Source organism: Salminus brasiliensis, chromosome 6 (genome assembly GCF_030463535.1).
Source record: "Salminus brasiliensis chromosome 6, fSalBra1.hap2, whole genome shotgun sequence".
NCBI lineage: Eukaryota > Metazoa > Chordata > Actinopteri > Characiformes > Bryconidae > Salminus > Salminus brasiliensis.
In genome coordinates, this window is record NC_132883.1 from 3145039 (window position 1) to 3169710 (window position 24672).

At 43.4% G+C, this 24672-nt stretch overlaps 1 protein-coding gene across 3 annotated transcripts in view; it reads right to left on the bottom strand.

The window, feature by feature from the left end:
• Window positions 1-24672, bottom strand: part of mknk2b (MAPK interacting serine/threonine kinase 2b) — a 318007-nt gene that overhangs the window by 10743 nt on the left and 282592 nt on the right. For 2 of the 3 annotated variants that reach the window (XM_072681353.1, XM_072681351.1), the window contains exons 1-10: window positions 11045-11152; window positions 9501-9682; window positions 9226-9316; window positions 8701-8802; window positions 8126-8223; window positions 4142-4221; window positions 3088-3161; window positions 2832-2936; window positions 1909-1964; window positions 1565-1660 (exon numbers count right to left, since the gene is read on the bottom strand). In XM_072681353.1, coding sequence (XP_072537454.1) covers window positions 1565-1660; window positions 1909-1964; window positions 2832-2936; window positions 3088-3161; window positions 4142-4221; window positions 8126-8223; window positions 8701-8802; window positions 9226-9316; window positions 9501-9551 — 753 coding nt within the window. In that variant the 5' untranslated portion in view covers window positions 9552-9682; window positions 11045-11152. Of the gene's footprint in view, window positions 1-1564; window positions 1661-1908; window positions 1965-2831; window positions 2937-3087; window positions 3162-4141; window positions 4222-8125; window positions 8224-8700; window positions 8803-9225; window positions 9319-9500; window positions 9683-11044; window positions 11153-24672 lie in introns of those variants that run through there. The other variant, XM_072681352.1, reaches the window with a different exon arrangement.

Below are 24672 nucleotides of genomic sequence, written 5' to 3' on the forward strand. Positions count from 1 at the left end.
TTCAGAGTTAGAAAGCTCCACCTGTGGTTCTGTGTTGGGGGTCTTTTCTTTTTGGGGGGTCGTTATGAGAGCAGTCTGAAGATTCAGTGTTGGGTAAATACTGCAGTAGAGATGCAGCGACACTGGTCTTATACAGATAGGGGCGTCCTAAAACTTTTGACCGGCAGTGTGCAGATTTTGCCCTGCAGCTGCTGACTGGCTCACAATCCGCTCATTTAAGAAGACACAGTGTCCATTGTGAGCCCTATAGGCAGCAGTAATGCGATACCCTTCTATAGGGAACCACACCACACTGGCCTCTGGACACTGGACGGTGGACAAAAGCAGGGGACATCCTTCACTGCTGCACGGCCTGGACACGTGGGAACCCCCTGTGCCGTTCATTTCGTTCATTCGATCCACAAATAGTCTGGAGCTTTCCAGCGAGCTGCAGGGGCCGAGCCCGACTCGAGTTACACCAAAAAAGCCCCTGGCCACACATGTCTCTACGCCACCTCACATCCCACCTGCTGTTATCCGTCTCCTCGCCCAGAGCCACATGTGAAGGCGGATTCGGCTTTCATTTCAACCTCGGAGAAACGCCTCAGAAGTTCAGATTCAAAACAAGGCACCTTATCCGTGAGTCACTCTCCATTAGCTGATAAAGCAGAAGGATATGCAGATAAAGCAGTGAGGCATGTGAGCTGGCCTGGCCTGGCCTGGACGATCAAAAACTTGCCCAGTTCAAAAGCTCCACCATCCAGCCTCACTCCCTGCCCTTGACCTCGCTTCATTCGCCTCGTTCTGCCAATGGGAGCGGCCCGCTCAGCTGACACCACCCAGAACTGTCCAATAGTGTGGCGGGGACTGAGCCCTCGATAAGGAATGGCATTGTGAAAATGCCCAGCTTATCTGTGTGACCATCAGAAACAACAAAGCAGGCATGGAGCCTGAACTCTTCCCAGCCGTCCTATTAAATCTGCTTTATTTATAATCCACCAGTAAGACTTAAAGGATTCCCGGTTGTGTGTATATATATATATATATATATATATATATATATATATATATATATATATTTTTTTTTTTTTTTTTTTATACACTCCTATTGTTTATTCTGCAGTACTCATGTGCCACATGCATATACACAGCACTGTGCAGACGTTTTAGGCCCCAAATTAACTGAAAAGCTGCTCATTAGAACATCTCCAAAGTTCTCCTCTCTCATGGAGTCTAGTATTATTTAGAGTTCTCCTCAGATCAACACCTGGTTTGGTGGTAAATCAGGGCTTAATGATGGTAAATCAGGTGAGCTGCTGCTGCTGCTGATGGAGTTGAACACATCCTCCACGCTGTGCTGGCTGGACTGGGGGGCGTCCAGGAGAAACCTGGAGGAACCGAGCTCTGTTCTTCAGACTAGCTCACCGACAAGATCTCACTACTTTCTTTCTTCAGAATGAGAAGCTCTTGTTTCTCCTTTTTACTGGATTTATCTTCACCTGCTTTATCTGTTCTGATAAGATCTGGAGCTTCTACAGTAAAAACTCTCTCAGGACAGTACTGTATATCCGAACCCTGCACCTACCGGTGTGAGAAGCTCTGGAGTGGAGATGGGAGAACTGTCGCTGTTCAGCTTGATCCCGCTGCCCAGGTCAAAGTCACAAATCTTCACAGGCGAAATCTGAATTGGAAAGAAGCACAAAGGAAGTTTCAGAGGCCGGGAGGTGCTTTACAAGATATCATCGTTCAGAGGACGCTGCCCGGGAGTGACCGCGTGGGCTGTTTGCCTTCCAGTCGGCCGAGCGGAAAACTTTGTTTATGATTAATCAAACTCGCTCAGCCCTGGAAGTGCACTTTGATTCTGTGGCTAGGCCAAACTTGTTTAATGAAGAGCTGGAGACAAAAACAAACAGACGCCTGAAGACTTACCCGGTGCTCGTGTTCACATAAGATGTTTTCAGGCTTGAGGTCTCTGTGGGCCATCCCTGCAGGACACAAACACATGTACAGGGACATTAAGTAATGTGAGTGAATGTGAATGACGTATTGTGATACTCTCACGTAGTCTAATCAATCGTCGTTCATGTAAACCACCTCCCCTCCTAATCACTAGCAATGCCACCAACACTAGGAGGGTGAAGACTAGCATCACTAGGTATCACTACCATCCCAGCATTGCTCAGAGGAAAGTGCAGCTCCCTAGCTTCGATACAGCAGCTTACAGACGCCTGTGCTGATCAGCATTGCACTAGGAGTGATGTAGGGAGGAGGAAGCGTCGTCATCAACCCACCCTTGAGAGAGCAAGGCCAATTGTGCTTGCTCCGACTCCGGCTGCTGATGGCAAGCAACATGAGCCGGGATTCAAAGGGATTTAAAGTCTTAGTTCTTGCTTTTTCTATAAATTAATTAATATATATTTTTAATTGGCCTTAATTTCTTAGGGCATCTGTACATGATAAGGGGCTATGGGTGCAATAGTAGGGGGCACTGAGAGCATCCAAGCAAAGGGGAAAAAAATTTTTTTTTCCAACACAGTCTGCTGCCAGGAGCGGCTAAGAATAGACAAGCAGCCCATCGTCCAACTGTCCTTCTGGCAGGAGACAAAAATGACATGAGACTCCTGGCCGGCCTCCTCGCTATTCTTCCTAGAACTCCTCTGCTGCATCTTTCCAGTAAGTGGCCGAAATCTGATCGAGAAGCATTCCGATATCGCCTTCCCCAGCAACCCCCCTCAACTTCTCCACCCCTGATGCATCTCCCCCTATGCAGTATTCCCAGAACGACCCCTCCCCAGAAAGGGAAGGAGGCCAGATCTGGCCATCAGAGAACCCTACAGTTCCTTCTGGCTCACCTTTGTTGTGCAAAAAGTCCAGAGCGCTTGCGATGTCCTGCACCACAATGCTAGCTTCCTGTTCGCTGAAGTGTCTCCTCTTGTGAATGTGGGTCAAGACGGAGCCTAAGGGGGAGAGGAAACGCGTTAGCAGCAAGCTAGACTGGGGTAACCAGGATGATCAGGCCTGTTTTCCTTCACGAATCTGGGTCAGAAATGATGCCTGAATGCCTGCAGACACATGCGGTGCACTGCTCCAGGGCTCCAGAGCACTCACCTCCCCTCAGCTTCTCAAACACAAGGTAGAACTTCTCCTCCTCCTCGAAAAACTCCACGAGCTCCAGAATGTTTCTGCAGAAAGCCAGGGGGAGAGACAGAAAGCCTGGTGTTGGATTTCAGATGCAGACGAAACAAAGACGCACCACAGAAGCCTCCTATTGAACGATGCATGCACTCAGCCTGGTGCTTAGGGGTCTAAGGATAGGATGGCTGCCCGTATCATTACATGGCCACTTTGTCCACTGGGTGCTTGGACTTTCTGGGTCAGGGCAAGCGTCACAGTCGAGGATCCATTTCTCAAAGCATCTTATAAACAGATCTGACGTAGTCAATGATCTCAACATCTGTCTGAACTGTTGCAAGTCCAATAGTGTAGCATTACTACTATAAAAAAAAAAACCCTGTATATTCATTTTTGCTGTTTCTGCCTTTTTGACATAATGTGAATCTGGCATTTGCTCTTTTCGTCGTGCCCAATTTCATAATGAAGGAACCAATAGAAATGCTCCAAAATGGCTAGGAATCAAATATTTTTCCACTGACTTCCATTGAAATTGTGAAGGTTTTTTCCTTCTCCTGTAAAATTGCAATTTTGGCAATTTTATGAAATTTCTGCCAGGATAATTTTAAGAAAGTAATATCATTATATGCAAGATATTTTATTATATTATATTTTATTTATTATTATTTATTTATTAAGTTATTATTGTATTTATTATTATTTTATTTATTATTATATTTATTTGTTGTTTATTGCATTTATTATTATATATTTGATATGCATTTTATATTTTATTATATGTTATTTATTATTATTATTTATTCGTTACATTATTATTGTATTTGTTATTATTTTATATTTATTTATTATTATTATCATTATAAATATATACACATATATCATTATTGTATTTGTTATTATATTTTTAATGCATTTTATATTTTATTATATTATATATTTTATATGATCAAGATTCAAGCCCAGCTGTGTGAGGCTCCATCAGGGCAGGAGGTTTGGCAAAACGGCAGCCGCTTCAGAGGGAACGTATTACCTGTGGCCCTGGCACTGATACAGCATCTCCACCTCCCTGAATACACGGCTTCGGCTGTGTCCCGGTCTCTTCTCTATGATCTGCGGCGGGAGAAAAGAGAGGAGAGGAAAGGGAAATCAGGTTAGGATCAAAGACAGTCGTAGAATTGCCTTTGTAGTAACCATTTGGAGCAGCCGTCTCCAACTGCTGCAAACGACCACCGTGGAGTAATTCAGCGCGGCCCAAGCAGGAAAGAAGTCAGGCGCTGCATATCTAAATATACTTTAACCCATATTCCAGTCTGAAGAGCCCCAAGACATTGTGACAACACAAGGGCCTCACGAGGTTCATTCATGTCAACCTCCCGTGGCAATAAATTCACAACACAACAACAACGGCGACGACAACGACGGCGGGGGCTAAATTTAGTCACAGGCATGGGGGTTATTAGGAACACTGTTCCCTATGTGAAGCCAAATGGACTGTTGAGCAAATGGCACCGCTCTCCAGGGCCCCACTCACCCGCTGACCGCATGCTGGACTGGCTGGACGTGCAGCTTTTCCTGCTGGCTGGATTAGTGGTGCTTTTTAGGGCAGCGCAGTGCAGCGGAGCACACAATCTGGGTCCAGGATTAGAGCCCAGTGTCTGGGCTGGCTCTGCATTCCCTAACAAACCACAGCACGGCTGCAGCACCCCTGAGTCAGCAACCTCTCAGCAGTAGCAGCCTTTTCCACACAGGATTTGAGGAAAAAACTACATAAATACACCAAATTTCCCAAAAAACGCAATTATGAGAAAACTGCATTGAAAAATTCCCAATTTCCTGATTCTACTTTGATCCTGGTACGTTCTCCAGAAGTAGAAGTGTGGCTCTAGCAGTGGGCGTCCCAAGTTTTACAGTCTAGTGAGGGAGATCGCACCCTAACTCTTCACAGTAGCTTACAGACAAGTGTGTATGTGTGTGTGTGGGGGGGGGGGGCTATAAAGCCAGACAGCTAGTCTGTAAATCAAGCCAGGCTTGTAAACACGACGCCCGGGTCCAAAAATCACTAAACGTATGCATGGAGGGGGGCAGGGGGGCAGCTGAGGCAGACTGGCCAGCAGCTAGTGGAGTTGTTTTCATTCAACCCCCACTTTTGTTCCGACCAGGATACCAACACCAACCCCCTCGACACCACTCCACCCCAACTCACCCCACAGGACAAGAGGGAAGGGGGGGGGTGACCAAGACATCTGGTCTCAATCTCTCGAGCCCCTTCCCACCCAAAACGACCTATTGGAGATAACAGGCCAGCGCCCCTCATGAGAGCGAGGCCCTTCTGCAGATGAACAATAATAGAGAAGGCAGTGAGGGGGGGGGGCAAACATGGTGGGAAAATGCAAAAACCTTGTATCTTTACAGGAGGAGGGGAATGTAAAATATTCATTTCTGAGCATTTCTATTGGTCCACTCACCCTGAAATTTGGAGATCATGTAAAAAGTGAAAATGTAAACTTCCTCCTACGCCGATGTGAAAGTAGGAGGTAAAAGTTACAGTAAAAGTCAAAACTGGCTTGTTCAAACACTAAAGTGACGAAGGCTGCTCATGCGCTGATCTGTCTAATCTTTACCCTTTTCAACAAAGTCAAACACACTTAATCTTGGAGATAAGCTAGGCATGCGGACGCATGGTGAGAGTGCAGTATTACACAGCATTGCACTTTCCTCAGTATCCTCACTGAGACCTGTCCCTCAACTCCAACGTTGTCTTAAGGTCACGTTACTGGGATTATTTGTATATGCTTGAACAGTACAATGAAATTCTGCTGTTTGTAGAGGAGGGTCAGACATGCTACAGCTCCCCTGGAGCAGAGAGGGCTAAGGGCCTTGCTCAAGGGCCCAACAATGGGTACTGAACCCATGAGCATGTGATAACTGCTGAGTCTTAATACACAAACACAACATGACATAGACATCTATCTATCTATCTATCGATCTATATAGTGTGTGTGTGTGTGTGTGTATATATATATATATATATATATATACATACAAATAGCCATGTCATGTTAGAGACTGAAGGCTTGTGTTTGTGTATTATATTTGTGTATAATACAATTTTATTGTGTGTGTATATATATATATATATATATATATATATATATATATAAAAATTACATTTATATATTAGAACTGTTCCCTTTGTGTATCTAATAAGCTACTAAGAAAGAGTCTTCATGGGCCAGTCCAAGGACCAAGGATCCTTCCTACGTTGGCTGCAGTAACTTTAGACCAGTTAAGGCATACGAACATGCATACATCCATATATATATTTATTTTATTTTTGGTATGATTATTTATTCCTTTATTTGTTTATTTATTTATTTATTTATTATTCTTTGTTTTGCACTTTTTTTTGGCATGTCTGGTCAATGTTAACTGCATTCCACTGCCTTGTCCTGAGCAACGACAAATCAGAGTCTATCCCTCAGTCTATGCAAGGCATCTACAATTATGATATTTTAATAATAAAGCACAAATCCTCCAAACTAAGACCCTAAAATGGTCTATTTTAATGCTTAACTTAGCATTTTCCTTACTACACAAAAGGTTCTGGCATCACAGGAACCCTATAGAGGGAATGTGATAAACACATATACAGCCGGGTTCTATAGGCAAGCAGAGCAGGCAAACCGCTGTTACAGCACATTCTGTACCCGTGCACATGTGCCTGCAAAAAATCAAAACACCCACAGAATTTCACAACAGCCAACTTCCTCAAAGTGCAGCTAAAAAAAAGTCATCACGAGCCAACATGCCTCAGGCGCCTAACGTTTACTGTCCGGGCCACGCCTTACATCTACTGCGAAAGACCGGGGGGGGGGGAAATGTGGGTAAACCTTTAGGTCACCACCTCAGCCCGGCCCCACTCTCCCCACTGGCTTGTGTTTTAGCAGACATGCCAGATCAGAACACGGTGTTCCCGCCACTGGACATCCTGCTGGCCAATGGGAGTGAGGAGTGGGGGAGGCTACAGCAACAGAGTGCTCCGATTGGCTGCCTCAAAGGCTGGCCCAACAAAAACAACAGGGGAAGCTTCTCTGCTGAGCAAGCATTGAACGTCAGTACAACAACAACAACACGCAGGACAATTCACAGCTTAGTGTGAGCGTCCTCGTCACCGAGCCATTATTTAAGACCCTGTCTCTCAGCAGTGAGAGTGTTTCTACTGTAGAAGCTCCAGATCTCATCAGAACAGATGAGCTAGTCTGAAGAACAGAGCTCGGTTCCTCCAGGGTTCTCCTGGACGCCCCCCAGTCCAGTCCAGCCAGCACAGCGTGGAGGATGTGTTCAACTCCATCAGCAGCAGCAGCAGCAGCAGCTCACCTGATTTACCATCATTAAGCCCTGATTTACCACCAAACCAGGTGTTGATCTGAGGAGAACTCTAAATAATACTAGACTCCATGAGAGAGGAGAACTTTGGAGATGTTCTAATGATGAATGTAGGAGTCTTATTATTATTAGTGTTTATTCTAATAGCAGTGATTTACTGAGCAGATAAACACTAATTGCCCAGTACTGTATTATTTATATATATATATATATATAAATATTATTTACATGCCCATGTGAGCAAGCACCAATCAGGAGCAGACCCAAAACACTAATCTCACCGCCCACAGCCCCAAGATATGCAACATCATAACACCGACTCATACCAATCATAATAACCATGCACATGCCACCGAGGCACGCAGCACAAAACAAGCACAGTCACGCGTCCTTGTTAAAGGAAGACGAGCAGACCAGTTCTCTGCAACCTGTTTGATACCTTTTCCAAGAAACCGCACCAGGCCTCATCCCGGTCCAATCAGCGGTCACACCACTTTATAATTGCTCTAATTCTTTATTCAGAATCCTGCTTTGCCGAAGTCTAATAACCTAATTATAAATCAATATGAGGCTTTTCCGGATCACATTAGTCCTTAGGCCAGACACGGAGAACGGAAATGCGCCTTACCTTTACAGCATATTCCTTCTGGGTGATTTGGCTGATGCAGGTTTGGACTTTTGCATAGGCGCCCTCCCCCAACACTTCATCCTGCAGCTTATACACATCTGGAGGTGTGGAAACATAAGCCTTCCGTTACTATTAAACCACTTAACGGTGAATGCAGCGCTCATGTGTGTGTATTTTAATGATAACAATAAGAGCTATCCATGGCAAATGCCTTGTTATTGCACAGTTAATAGATTATAACAAGATAATAGAGGATTGTGATGGGTAATATTATTAAAATTCAACTTTCTCAAAGGATCACAGTACAAACTATACTGAAGTTTGTGTTAACAGTGATATTTATATTATTATTATTATATTAAAAGTGATATTATTTATTATAGTATTTATTAATAAAGTTACTGAATTTATACTAGACCTGAAAATATTAGTTTTGACTGTTTTTGTAAACTATACACTGACTACTGCATAGCTACGGTGATCATCAACCATCAATTTTACTACTAAAATTAAAAACACAACTGAAAGCCAATGAAAAAGCCCCCACTCAGGCCTTCAGTCTGTTCTAAACTCACCCTCAAAGCGTCCTGAGAAGCTATCCGTGGCCCTGCACCTCTTTTTCTTCTTGTTTCGTTTCTTGGCGTCGGGGATGTCAATCGGCTGGCTGGATGGCATGTCTACATGTTGAAAAAATTGAGAATATTTATATATATATATATATATATATATATATATATATATATATATATATATAAATTAAGCTGATCCCTTAGGTTCAGGCTCTGGTTCTAGACACCGGCAGATGGAACACACTTGAGGCTTAACTATAAAAAGCACAGCACCGCGCAGCGAGGCAGTCGGACCAAAATCAGGTCAGGAGGTTCTGCAGCTTTACTGTAAACAGCAGCACTGTGGCTTCTTCCCACATCACAGCAAGAACTCCACAGCCTTCCCAAAACTGTAGTTAGTGCATGTAGGTGGTTTTGGACGCAGCTCATCAGGCCCAAGTAAAAAGACCTCAGCACTACGTAAACAGGGGTTTACGGGTTTATACGGTCATGAACACATAGCACAGAGATGAGGCGAAGCTCAACACTCACCGGGGCGGGTGGAGCAATCAAAATTGAAGGCGGTTTCAAGTAGGTGGGATCCAGTTTTGGTGAATTCGTCTGATTCGAAGGGATTCTGGCCCTGAATGGAAGAAATGATACATTTTAGGTAGGTTCCAAGCCAAACGCCACACTCGGGGAAACTGCCAGAGGACATATCCACTTGTGGACCACATGTATCGCAGCCCATCACAGCTATTAACAAATCTATGACCAGCGGCAGCAACACCGACTTCACCGGAGGGTGGAAGTGAGAGCCAACGCACCTTGAAAGAGCGATGGAATCCAGTTACGGCGGCGATCTTGTTCTGCACCATTTTTCTTGTCCTGAATCAGTTACTTTCTTCGGCTTTGGCGGCTGGCGGCAACAACGGTGGTCTTTTAGCTTCAGTGACGAATTTCACTTAGCTAAGCGACGTCTGGTGACCGTGTGCTTCGAACGGGAAACCTATAGAAAAAAAAACAACACACACACAATATTAGCAGTGTTATTACCTGTGAAACTCTTACATTAAAAATTCCCCCATTCCCCAGGGGTCAGGGGGTGTGTTTACACGTGTAAACCTCTGTATAACAGTACAATAAACCCACATCAACAGTCAATCAAGTCCATGATCAGGAAGCAATGTTGGCTTTGTAAGTGCAGTTTTTTTTGAGATGCTTTAGAAGGACAGGGGTTTGGTCCCTCATCCCTCAAACTTCAGACACCGATCAGCTCAAGGCCTGATCTGATCAAAAAATCAAAAAGGGGGGTGGCTGAGACCAATAATATAAGTAACATATGAACCAATAACTGAGCACATGCTTACAGCAAGTCTGCATCAGCTGGGGGTTTATATCTACACAACGACCCAGAAGTCAGAGCCATGAATAAGTGCACGTACAAGAAATAGGCTTCTGGCTCTGCCCCAGCATGCCTGCACAGTTAAACCGAGGGCCAGGAATAGCCCAGCATGTGCCCCTTTGCAGCACATCACGTTAGATTAGGCCATTAACTAATTAACTAACTATTAGTCATTTGGATGAATGAACCCTGTGTGTAAGACTGCTGTGGATTCTGGTGGAGGAGAAGGAGAGGAGGAGGAGGAGGAGGAGGAGGGGGGGGGGGGGACAAGGACAGTCTAGCAACCCTAGAGCTGCAGCAGAGACTCCTAATGCTGACCCTAGTGGCTATTTCTGCTCTACACCTAATTCAGCCAACTCAAGCAACTCATTTGTGAGGCTAAAGGTGGATGTGTTGGAGCAGAGACTACTCTAAAACCTGGAGCAGGATGCTTGAACCATGCTGATTTAGATAGATAGGCATGGCACCAGATGGCTGCACCACCAACAGCTCCCCAGCAGGTCAAGCAGCTCAACAGATAACAACAACAATAACAACTAGTTAATGTTGCTCAGCTAATCCAGGTCAAAACAGCCTCGTAAATCAGTTTACAGCGGTTTACTATGAAGGATAACCCAAAAAACACAAACTAAACAAATGCATTGATTGCTCAACCTTGATTTGCAACACTTTGGCAGCTCCTTAGTCGAATTCTCCGTTCCACCTTAAATCGCAGGCGTTAAAGCGTGGAGCAGGACATGCGCTACAATGGGACGGCGCACTATTTAAGGTGGAACGGAAAGTTACCATACAAAAAACAACTTAAGCCACATTTCCTCAATATTTTCGTTTCGATTTCTCACTAAATCACAATGAAACTCAAGTAGCATCAGAAGTAGATACTTTTAACGCTGTAAATGCGAAAATAAATATTTATACAAATAAATAAATAAAAATATATACAAAATAATACAAATCTCGCCTTACCCCGTCGGTGGCGGTGTTTTTCCGTGTTATAGCTCCAGTCTGAACGCCGTGGTGCGACCCCTCTCTGCTCTGGAAAGCAGCAGATGCTGGCCGTGGACTGGTGGGGATGATGCATGGAAGGTGGGAGAAGCTCGCGGACACGGAGGCTTATATAAGCGGTCGGCCCCTCTCCGGCTAGCCCCGCCCCCTCGTCCCTGTAAACAGAGAGGCAGGGAGGGCGAGACGTCACGTGGTTTTCTGACGTGGTTCAGCTGCATTGTGTCTTTTCTAGAAGGAAAACAACAGTGGATATCATCTATTAGTATTATTTATATATATATATATAATAAAATAAAGACCCATCAAAAATACAGTGAAACCACCTCTATAGATTCCTCACTGTAACTGTACAGCTGCCCTCTCTCACAGGCTGCTTATAGCTCCATCCTGCATGATGCAAGGCTCTGTAATATCCTAGCCACTGCCACCAAAGGCCTAATGACTAAGCAGAGAGAAACTATGAGGCATGGTCATGCAAAAACTACCTACCCAATTACCTTACTCACTATTGCAGTATATAGAAACATGGGTTTGGCATGGAGGCTAAGCCCTGGAATACGATCCACATTACAGCTTTGCTAAATACGGGTATTACCTAATGGGGTGTCTTTTATATAGATGAATATGTTTATAGAATATGTTCATTATATATTTGATGCTGAGATGGGGATGGGAAAATACCATGGCACTTCTGATTGCACTCAAACCTGATAAGGTTGATAAGATTTGATTTGGCCCTTTAGGAAGTTACCGTAACCCCACTTAATTAACATTTAATACTATATGTAACTTAGTAAAATCTCTATTGAATAATACAATATAGTATGTATTATGTTATTAGATATATACAATAATAAAAACACGCCAACACGCTTACATGGGCCTTCTAACATGGTCTAGGGGTCGTCCCAGGTGGGTCCCAGGTGAGCACGGGCTCTAAGACATGGGTTTGTACATGTGTTGTCACTGTGACTCAGCTGGGATTCGAACATTGTGATACCCACCCTAATCTAGGCCCTATGTGCAGTGTACAACCCAGATGGGGCCTATGTTTAACCCCGCCTGTTCCCATCACTGACCCTGGTGGGCATCCATATCAAGTCAAGTCAAGTAAAATTTATTTCTATAGCGCTTTTTACAACTGTTGTCGTCTCAAAGCAGCTATACATACATATGTGGGGTCAACATGGACAAAACTTTCTGGTTTCCAGTTGGGCCGCCCATACGGGCCCCACATGGTCATGTAAGGTGGAATACAGATTTACTGATCATTGGCCAAACTGGACTTTCCGTTGTTAGGTCTAGGCCCTATCTGCAGTGTACAACCCAGATGGGGCCTACGTTTAACCCCGCCTGGTCCCATCCCTGACCCTGCTGGGCATCCATATGTGGGGCTAACATGGACAAAACCTTCTGGTTTCCAGTTGGGACGCCCATACAGGCCCCACATGGGCATGTTATGTGGAATACAGATTAACTGTATATTGGCGTACCAGCACCCCTGATCTAACATTAGGAAATTGTGCCCATTTGTACCCATTTCAACATATTTACATATTTTAATTACATATATTTTCATACTTCCAATCAGAATCAGGCTTTCTGTTGTTAGGTTAAAATGCACATCTGCAGGTGTGTTTTCGAACCCTAGTACATCTGAATAACAAGGTTCCAGGGTGAGGAATGGGTAAAAGGTGAGGAAACACATATAAGACATATAAGAGGAATGAGACATTACCACATTTGAATACTTCAGCAGGAATGTGACGAATACAGTGGTACATATCTTGGTGTCATACATCACAGCTGTCAGTTTTTAGGCATGAACCATGTAATAGCGGCGTCACGTGACCCAATGAAGGAAAAACACCTTTACAGTGATGTGCAATAAAGCTGCCTCGTGTTCAAGCAACTGCACAGATGGACACTGGGATGCGACTTCCGAGAGATGAAGCCATGTACTCCGAGTCTGCTCAGACTCTCGGGTCCCTGGGACATTTTTTTCCAGAGCGCTGAGTCAAGTGGGGCTGCTCTGGACGCTCTCGTGATAGTGTTAATGAATGACACCGCGTGCCATCAGTCCGCTTCACTGGATAAACCCAAACAAGAGATTAAAGGGGAAGTTGTCGGATTTTACTAACCCTCAGCATAATCTGTACTTTTGAGATGTAAACAAAGCCAGTGCGAGTGGGTTTGCTGGGAAATGGTTCATTGCAGAAAAACGCACCAACTCTGGTTTCTTTACAGTGGTATTGAATGGAACCAGGGTTCATGATGACTACAACAGACTTGAAGCCGTTTTATTTACCATCCAAACTCACCAGAGAAGCTTCATGTGTGTTGTCACCTTTATATATAATGCTGATGATGGTTAAATAGTGGGAAACCAAAGGAAACAAGCTTTTTTTGGGCCTTTCAGAGGCCTTACACTTTTCAGATGTCTGGTCCCATGTCACATACACTATATGTCCAAATGTTTATGGACAAACCTTCTGATGAATGCATTCAGCTACTTTAAGTTGTGACCATTGCTGACACAGATGTGCAAATGCACCCAAAAAGCTTGTCCAGTCCCTGTAGAGAAGTACTGCCAATAGAATAGGACTCTCTGGAGCAGATCAACATTGATGAACCTGTTAACACCATGCTGCCTAATGCCAGGCGTGGGCTAGTAGAGGGGTATGAAGCCCCCCAGTATTGAGCTGCGTTCTCTGGAATGATGGTGGTGGTCCTCCGTCCAATACTTTTGGGATACATTTGGGAGTTGAGGATGATGAAGTGGAGTGGTGCTCCAGCCAGGACCTATTGGGTGAGTTGGGGAGCTGGGGATGAGGAGGTTGGGTGGTGATCATCATCCAACAGTCCTGACCTCATTAGTGCTCTTGTTGCTGAATGCAATCAAATTCTCACAGCAATGCTCCTCCAAAATCTACAGTAGAGACAGTTAATCCAACAAAAGCAGGATCATCTCCTGCTTTTTAATACCGTTGATTTCCGAAGGATCAATGAATTAGCAGGTGTCCCAATACTTTTGTCCATCTAGTGTATTGTCTGTTAGTACTTTTTTATTATTTGTGTGAGACCCAGAGTTTGACCTACCACCCTGTCACACTCACTTGTTTCGTCTGTAAATAAAGTACTGTCGCTTTAAATTACATCACTAAGAGGAAGTGGCTTCATTTCAGCCTTTGAAGCAGTTCTGACATCCTTTTATGTTTGTTTATTTGTTTTTATCTATTGGCAACATGATACCCAATGCCAGGCGTGGGCTAGAGGGTTGTAAAGCCCCCCAGCATCCCAGTACTTATGGGATGAGTTGGGAGTTGGGGATGATGAGGTGAGGTGGGGTGTTGATCATCATCTAACATCCTAACCTCACTAACCAGCTCTTGTTGCTGAATGCAATCAAATTCCCACACCAATGCTCCTCCAAACCCTGCAGTAGAGACAGTTAAACCAACAAAATCTATTTAATAACCTTGATATCAGAAGAAGCAATGAACAAGCAGGTGTCCCAATACTTTTGTCCATCTAGTGTATTGTCTATTAGTTCCAAATAACAACCAAATACCATTTGTGTTTGCGACCGAGAGTTTGATCTACCACCCCGTCACACTCACTCGTTTCGTCTGACATCACAAAGAGGAAGTGACTTCATTTCAGCCTTTGAAGCAGTTCTGACATCCTTTTATGTTTGTTTATTTGTTGATTTTTAACCTATTGGCACCATGATGCCCAATGCCAGGAGTGGGCTAGAGGGGTATGATGAGTTGGGGATGGTGAGGTGAGGTGGGGGGTTGATCATCCAACATCCTGACCTCACTAAAAAAGCTCTTGTTGCCGAATGCAATCAAATTCTCACAGCAAACCACTCTGAACGACTTTGTTTATGCCATTTTTTATTTTATTTTTGATAAATCCATGGAAATCTAGGCCCAACTACACTCCGTTGTTTTGGGTGTTATCCTTCTCTGTGTACATTAATGTGGGGTATGACTTTGACTCATGTGGAGAATGTGGAAGGTACCCATAGCATGCATGCCAGGCATCCATCTCTGCTTACAGACCTTAGGCTTTTTTCCCTCAACCCATCCAGCAAATCCTACTTCATCCCTCCCTTACCGTGTAAGGCCACTTAATAAAGAGGAACATCTTGTGACTCTCTCTCTCTCTCTCTACATATCTCTCTCTCTCCCTCCCTCTCTCTCTCTCTCTATCTGAGAGATCCTGATCCTGGTCTGCAGGCACTGATCTGAAAACAGAAGCAAACATTGCGCAAAACACGGCCGAGCTGGGCTGGTGGAAGGGGGGGGGGGGGGGAGCACATGATGCAATTCCCAATCGTGTTGACAACAAGCTGTGGGCTGAGGGGAGGAGTGGAGGGTCACTCACTGGCCAGCAGAAGCAGGTCAGTGTAAAAGGGCTCGGTGCAGCGTCTGAAATTTAAACCCTAGTTCAGGCAGCATTGAGCCGAAGTGTCTCCAAATGCTACACTTAATGCTACAGTATATGTCCAAATGTTTGTGGACACTCCTTCTAATGAAAGCATTCAGCTATGTCCAGTTGCTTACACACATACACACACACACACACACACAGCTTGTCTAGTACATGTAGAGAAGAAGTACTGGCAGTAGAATATTAGACTCTCTGGAGCAGATAAACATCATGAAGCTATTGGCAGCATGCTGCCTAATAATGCCAGGCGTGGGCTATAGAGGGGTGTTATAAAGCCCCCCAGCAGCATTGAGCTGTGGAGCAGTGGAAGAACTGTTCTCTGGAGTGATGGTGGTGGTGGTGCTCCATCCAGTACTTATGGGATGAGTTGGGGAGCTGGGGATGAGGAGGTTGGGTGGTGATCATCATCCAACATCCTGACCTCACTAGCGCTCTTGTTGCTGAATGCAATCAAATTCTCACAGCAATGCTCCTCCAAAATCTATAGTAGAGACAGCTACTCCAATCCCTGCTTTTTAATACCCTTGATTCCCGAAGGAACAATGATTGAGCAGGTGTCCCAATACTTTTGTCCATCTAGTGTATTGTCTGTTAGTTCCCAGAGTTTGACCTACCACCCCGTCACACTCACTTGTTTTGTCTGTAAATAATGTACTGTTGCTTTAAATGACATCACAAGAGGAAGTGACTTCATTTCAGCCTTTGAAGCAGTTCTGACATCCTTTTATGTTTGTTTATTTGTGGATTTTTCATGTTAGAAAAGGCCCTGTCAAGCTCAAGCCAACCACCCTGTCACGCAACATACACTCACTATATGGACAAAAGTATTGGGACGCCTACTACGTTCATTGTTTCTTCCGAAATCAATGGTATCAAAAAGAGCTGATCCTGCTTTTGTTGGAGTAACTGTCTCTACTGTCCATGGAGGAAGACTTTCTACTAGATTTTGGAGGAGCACTGCTGCTGTGAGGATTTGATTGCATTCAGTGACAAGAGCAGAGAACACAGTTGCTGGGGGGCTTTATAACCCTCTAGCCCACGTCTGGCATTATTAGGCAGCATGGTGCCAATAGGTTCATCAGTGTTTATCTGCTCCTATTGAGAGTCCTATTCTATTGGCAGTACTTCTCTACAGGCACGAGATAAGCTGTGTGTGAGCAATGGGTGAAATTGTGGAGTGTTGTTTCATCAGCCATGCTAATTAGTGATGTAAGCAAACCAGTTGCATCTAATTAGGCTAATCCATTCACAGGCCAGTTCAGGGCCCAGTTCAGGGCCTGTGCTCCACATGGGTTCCAGTGCAAAGTGAGCAGGTAGATCCTCTCACTGATCTGCAACAGCAGTAGATGGAGGTAAAAGCTGACCCCAGGCCCACTGAATGTTTCACTGGACAGGAATGTGTTTTTCGAAATCAACAGGAGCCACACCAGGCTGACGTCTGCAGTGCAAACACCGGCCCTGATTGGCTGGGCTCTGGGGGGTGTGGTTCAAAGGCACATGTTGTGTAATGCAGTAAATGCATGTCTGAGCCATCTAACAGACAATTCACACATTAGGCTGTGATTGGCTGGGGTGTGCTGAAATCCAAGCTCAGGCATACAGCCAGTAGAATAGGACTCTCTGGAGCAGGCCTCTATTGGCACCATGCTGCTTAATGATGCCAGGCGTGGGCTAGAGGGGTATATATAAAGCCCCCCAGCATTGAGGAGCTGTGGAGCGGTGATCATGATCATCCAACATCCTGACCTCACTAACAAGCTCTTGTTGTTCAATGCAATCAAATCCTCACAGCAGCAGTGCTCCTCCAAAATGTAGTAGAAAGCCTTCCACCCTGGACAGTAGAGATAGTTACTCTGACAAAAGCAGGATCAGCTCTTTTTGGTATTCTTAATTTTGCAAGAAACGATGAATAAGCTGGTGTCCCAATACTTTTGTCAATTGAGTGTCGATAAATAGAGTGGGCTACAGGGTTGGGGGAGAGATTGAGAACGTTACTATGACAGTGAGAGTAAATCTATGTTGATATATATATATCAGTGTGTGTGTGTGTGTGTGTGTGTGTGTATGTGTGAATGATGGTGTGAACACCACTCACTACCGCTATTCTATTACATCTAGGCCGCGTTGATTTTCCAGCTCGTCAGCTACTACGTACACACGATCGAGATTTATCCCCCCCCCCAACCTTCTCCAGGAGCTTTCCTAGAGTCCGGCTCCGCAGAAACACTCCGCATCCAGGCCTTATCAAAGCTGAACCTGGCCCTGAACACCAGGCCCGCTGAAGAGCTTCCCCACGTGATCCGGACGACACGCTTCAGTATCCCACGTGCTCAATGTTCCATATGTCCAGCGTTTCCTGTTTATTAATAGGCTGTTTGCTCCTCCTTTGCAGCAGAAATAGCCTCCATCACTCCAGAGATTCCAGGTCCACCACTCCAACCCAGGCCCAATGCTGAGGGGCTTTATACCCTGGGCACAGTGGAGGCCCAATGCTTTTCTATGGAGCGTACAGGTACAAGCAGTGTGTGCCTGTGTCAGCACAAATTCGCTAGTAAGCCTTAGTGTACTGAACTTAATCATTAGAAGATTTTCGCATGCACCATATGGACAAAAAAAAAAAAAAGTATTTGGACGCCTGCTTGTACATCGTTCTTCTGAAATCGAGGGTGTTAAAAAGAGCTTAGTCTGCTTGTAGTTGTTGGAGGACATGTCTCTACTGTCCAGGGAGGAAGGCTTCTACTAGATTCTCAGAGGAGCACTGCTATGAGGATTTGATTGCATTCAGCTACGCTGATGCTGGATGATCACCAACCAACCAATCACTAGCAATGGTTGCAGCTTAAGGTAGCTGAATGCATTTATTAGAAAGGGTGTCAACAAAGGTTTGGACATATAGTGGACCTCAAATGACGTGAGGAATTAGCTGTTATCTCCAAACTGAAGCTGTTATTAGTGCACGAGGTGAAATCAGACACAAGTGCATTAGTCCTAAAGGGTACCTAAAGGGTTACACTGCGTACTGCTACAGTGTTGTTCTAGAGGCACAGTCAATATGCAAGAATGAAAGGAAATCTAGGCTATGCTTTTGTTCTCCAAGTGGAAAGAAATTTCCTCTGGCCCAGAAAACACTCCCCTGACCGAACAACCCGTTCTCAGCCTTGGTTACGTAACCTCGCTTCCTTCATCGCTGGCTGAGATCCCTTTTAGCTGGAACCTCTTTAGACATTATTATTCATGAAACCAAATGTACCAACAGGAAGGGTAAGATTGCGAGGTGCTAAAAGAAGTTGATTCTGTGATTCACTTGTTCGCTGACGTTCATCCCACATCAGTCTACCAGATCCTGTCATATAAAAACGTATAGGCCAAATGCCAATTATATCAAATCAATAATAAAAAATATATAGACTAAATGCAATTGATGTATAAGCTATTATTAAATATATAGACCAAATGTACTACATGTATAGACCAATATAAAACACGTAGAATCATTTGAATTGTAACTAAATGCATTAAATATATAGGCTAATATGAAACATATAGATGAATTACATTAAATCTATAGACTAATGTCAAATGTATAGACTAAATGCTTTAAATGTATAGACTATTAGCAAATATATAAACTAAATGCATTAAATGTATAGGCTAATTTCAAACATATAGATGAATTACATTAAATCTATAGACTAATGTCAAATGTATAGACTAAATGCTCTAAATATTTAAACTATTAGCAAATATACAGACTAAATGCATTAAATGTATAGGCTAATACAAAACATATAGATTGATTTCAGTAAATGTATAGACTAATATCAAATATACAGACTAAATGCATTAAATGAATCGGCTAATATAAAACAGATAAATTCTTTAAATGTATGGACTAATATCAAATGTATAGACTAAATGCATTAAATGAATCGGCTAATATAAAACAGATAAATTCTTTAAATGTATGGACTAATATCAAATGTATAGACTAAATGCTTTAAATATATAGACTATTAGCAAATATATAAACTAAATGCATTAAATGTATAGACTAATATAAAAGATATAGATAAATTACGTTAAATGTATAGACTACTGTCAAATGTATAGACTAAATGCTCGAAATATTTAAACTATTAGCAAATATATAAACTAAATGCATTAATTTCATTAAATGTATAAACCATTACCAAATATGATGACTAAATGTATTAAATGTATAGGCTAATATAAAACATATAGATTGATTTCATTAGATGTATAGACTAACTGCATACAGTGTATATGCTACTGTGCAGTTTGAAAGTGTTAAATGTACAGGTTAATATAAAATCAATAATAGAAATGCATTAAATGTATGATAATATAAAACGTATAGATTAAATATGTTATATGTATATGCTATATATATGATATATATATATAGGGCCCTAATAAATGTATAGATTAATTGCATTACATGTATGTGTCAGTATTAAATATACAGACTACAAGCATAACAGGTGAATATCAAATTAATAGTAAAACTGTATTTAATATAACTGTACACATGAAACACATTAAAGGTATAGACTAATCTCAAACATATAGACTAAATGTATCTAATGTAAATTGGTCCATATCAAACGGGATCGAATGGGCTCACATAGTCTGAACTGCATCAGATGTACAGACCAATATTAGTATATAGGCTAATATTAAATATATAAGCTAAATGTCCTAATGGATATACGTTTAGGCCTTGGCTGTGTTTTAATCCGTAGTGTTAGTGTGAGAGCTGGCTGAGTTACATGCCTTTAAGGCTGATAAAAGGTCGAAATGCTTCATATCTGTATAGGAATGCACTGACAGTGATGGTCTGCTCATGAACAGTGGCTTTATTAAGTTCTCTGCTGAGTGTTTAGTGGATTTTGCAGGCTGTGCTGTGTGAACACACACTGCTGAGGAACCCAGGCGTGCACAGAGGCCTAAATCAGTCCTAAATCAGCTCAAAACCAATAAACTGATAAATAAAGAAACCCTGAGCATCTGATGCAACTCCAGACCAGACTGCACTGGCCTGCAGCGCCGCGGTGACGTCATCGCTCCTCCCGCTGACGCGTCGTCCTCTCTGGTCCGGATTGGTCCGGATTGTTCCAGAAAGAAACAGAAACACACACACACACACACGCGCGCACACACACACACATGCATACACACACACACACATCTCGCACGTCCCACACGGAGGAGGGGTAGAAGGACAGGAAAGAGGCTCTTCTTGAAGGCTGGGGAGGGGAGGGGTCATCAGCCGAGAACAAAACCGCAACAAGAGACTTTTAGTGCAGTGCTGGGGGAGGTGTGTGTGTGTGTGTGTGTGTGTGTGTGTGTGTGTGTGTGTGTTTCTGTTCAGTCACTCCACTTTCCACACCATCCTCCCCCATAACAACTCTACAGCAAACTGAAAAACGTGCTGCACTGAGTGTGTGCATCTCATCTGCAGTGCTGTACATAAACCAGTGTGTTTACCTCAAATCAGTGAGTGAGTGAGAGTGTCTACCTGTAATTAACTCTATATAACATTAGAATAAACCCTTATAAACATAAAGTCAGCGGTCAGTGAGAGTGTCTACCTGTAATTAACTCTATATAATATTAGAATCAACCCAGATAAACAAAATCAGTGGTCAGTGAGAGTGTCTACCTGTAATTAACTCTATATAACATTAGAATAAACCCAAGTAAACATAAAGTCAGTGGTCAGTGAGAGTGTCTACCTGTAATTAACTCTATATAACATTAGAATCAACCCAAATACACATAAAGTCAGTGGTCAGTGAGAGTGTCTACCTGTAATTAGCTCTATATAACATTAGAATAAACCCAAGTAAACATAAAGTCAGTGGTCAGTGAGAGTGTCTACCTGTAATTAACTCTATATAACATTAGAATAAACCCAAATAAACATAAAGTCAGTGGTCAGTGAGAGTGTCTACCTGTAATTAACTTTATATAACATTAGAATAAACTCTAATAAAAGCTGCTTTGTGACGACAACAGTTGTATCAAAATAAATCAAATAAATTAGATTTATTATTATGCTGCAAATTGTATCAAGTAAAGTAACTCACAGGCCTGAAATGAAGCCACTCTGAGAGGTCAAGTTGAGACACTGAACGCTAACGTTGTTAGCTAAACATTTGGAACTTTCTGGAGCTTTTAGCCAATTCAATAGAGACTGTTTACTGTGTTTACACTGAAAGCCAGAAAGACGAAACCGAGCTGAAATCTTTTATTCATGAGGAAATTATAGCCAGCTAGCACTGAAGAAATATTTGCTGTGTCTGATTAGCTAGCATCATTTTCCAGCACCTCTCCAGTCCCGTGTGTTTATATCATGTCGTGAATTCACATTAATAAAACATTAAATCAACATCAGTCACGGCCCAAAGCAGGTGAACTCAAAGACAAAACCTGCTGACGGAATATATTTTGCTCATGGGGAAATGAATTAGCATTGATGAAATGTTTACTGTGGCTGATTAGCATCATTCTCCAGTCCCAGCTACAGGAACCATGGCCTTTTTCACATTCCCCGCAGACAACAACCCTTATCCCACATGCTTCACGTCCCAAAGGAAACAAGCACAGCAATTCACACCCATCGAGTACAGCAACAATAAATGACCTCTGTACAAATATCTGTAGACCTATATGTTGCATAACCAGCAGTCTGTAGATAAGCTGTTCACTTCAGCTCAGTTTCTGAGAAGGCCTGTGAAATGTCTCAAGGCTTCTTCAGCCAGGAGAGTCCGGTCTGCATGACTGTAGCGCCACCTGGTGGACATCAACACGATTCCTAGAAAGTCCAAAAGCTTGAAGATCCCAGCTTTTCCAGCTTTCCAGGGACCCCCCCCCCCCTCCTCATTTGCTGGACGGAAGGCTTTACACTAGATTTTGGAACATTGCTCTGAGGAGGATTGATTTGATTGCATCACTTCAACTCATCCAAGTGGTATTGGATGGATATAGCATTTAGGTCAAAATCGTGTCTCCAGACCATGGTAAGATAATGGTCTCTTGTGTCAGCCAACAAATCCATAACATTTCCATAACCATTCATGTAAGAGCTTTTAGGGAGGGAGGTTAAAAGTTTAGATTTAAGGTTAAAAATGTATGAAGTTCAGGGCCAAACTTAACCCACCCACTAGAAGTGCCGCCTGGGTGCTTTCGGACAGCGTACAAGCCTTTAAACCTCAGCACCTGATCCAGCGCAGTATTGTATCCAGACCTCCTCACACTGCGTTGTTCACTTCTACTGTGTGCTGCTATAAGCAGGCCCTGGCTTGTAGGCCCATGCTGTACCAAAGCCCTGAAGGAACAGTTTTTCATCTTACTGCACACTGATCAGCCATAACATTACAAGCTCCTTCCTAATATTGTGCTGTAACAGCTCTGAGGCCTTCACATGACTTCTGAAGATATCCTGTGGTATTTGGCACCAAGACATTACCAGCAGATCCTTTAAGTGGGTAAATTGTGAGGTGGGGCCTCCATGCCTTGGTGAGCCTTGGACGCTCATGGCCCTGTTGCTGGGTCACCGGTTTGTTGCCTTGGGGCACTTTTGTAGGTACCTTTGTACCAAATCTAAGATAAATGTCTAAAAATGTACCACAAATTTATAGAAATTACTGAAAAATGGAATTTTTTTGGATGTCAGTCGATTGCATGCACTTTAAAAATGAAAAATGACATCATTTCCATGTGTCTGACTGACATCACTGTACATTCTAAGCATTGCTTGGCATTTATTTCTGTGTATGGGTGTGCTTTCCTGTACACTCGGCTGGAAAGAAGGATGCTAAAAATGGGCCTTTAAGCATCCAATGCCACAGAAGAACCACTTCCCAGATGATGTCATTCTGATACTAATACCTATAATACTAATAAATATAAGCTAGACATATCCAGAGCCTTTCACAGACCCAAGGTTGCTTTGCAATTGCCTTGAAAAAGTGGTAGTCGAGGAATGGAGGTGTTCTGAGAAAAAAGGTGAGGATGGAAACAGGGATGACAGACAGACGGGGTAGCAGCAATCCTAATTACCTGTTGGAGCTCAACCAGTAATTAAGCTCCTGAATACAGTACTGAAGAGTGTGAAGTGTGAAAATGGGTTTGATGATAAGGAAAACGTGAGCATGTCGTCAGCATAACAATGAAATCTGGCGGATAATGTCTTCAAGGGGCGGGATAGAGATGACTTAAAAAAAAAACTGCAGGGGACCTAGAACAGAGCCTTGGGGAATACCCTGATTAACATGAGCAGTATTTGACTTCCTAAAAGAAAGGTATTGACACCTATTTGATGATAAGGAAAATGTGAGCATGTCTTCAGTATACCAATGAGGTGGGTGGTTGGTGCGGCGCAACAGGTAACACCACTACCTGCCCCTGAGCTACCACACCATGTTGGAGACTGGGGTTCGATACCCGGTCTGGGTGACTATGCGGCGCTACACCAATAAGAGTCCTTGGGCAAGAGCCCTAACACTACATTGGCCCACTTCTGTAATAAGAGTTACCATGTAAGTCGCTCTGGTAATGGCAGTGGTGGCTCATAGGGGCAGTGGTGGCTCAGCGGTTAGAGCGCCAAGATATCGATAACAGGGTTGTGGGTTCGATTCCCGGGCTTGGCAAGCTGCCACTGTTGGGCCCTTGAGCAAGGCCCTTTACCCTCTCTGCTCCCCGGGCGCTGGAGTTGGCTGCCCACCGCTCTGGGTGTGTGTGTGTGTACTCACTGCCCCTAACACATGTGTGTGTGTGAGTGTGTGTTCACTACCAGATGGGTTAAATGCGGAGGACACATTTCGCTGTACAGTCCACACTGTACAGTGACAAATACGTGCACCTTTACCTTTAATGAAATCTGGTGAATAATGTCTTCGAGGGGTGGGATAGAGATGATAAAAAAAAAAACTCAGGAGACCTAGAACAGAGCCTTGGGGAATACCCTGATTAACAGAATCGGTATTTGACTTCCTAAAAGAAAGGAATTGACACCTATTTGTTAAAGAGCATCTAGAGACGTGAGAGTGTGAAGAACCTTAACATCAATGGATTTGATGCTTCTTTAGACCTTTAGAAGGTTCGTC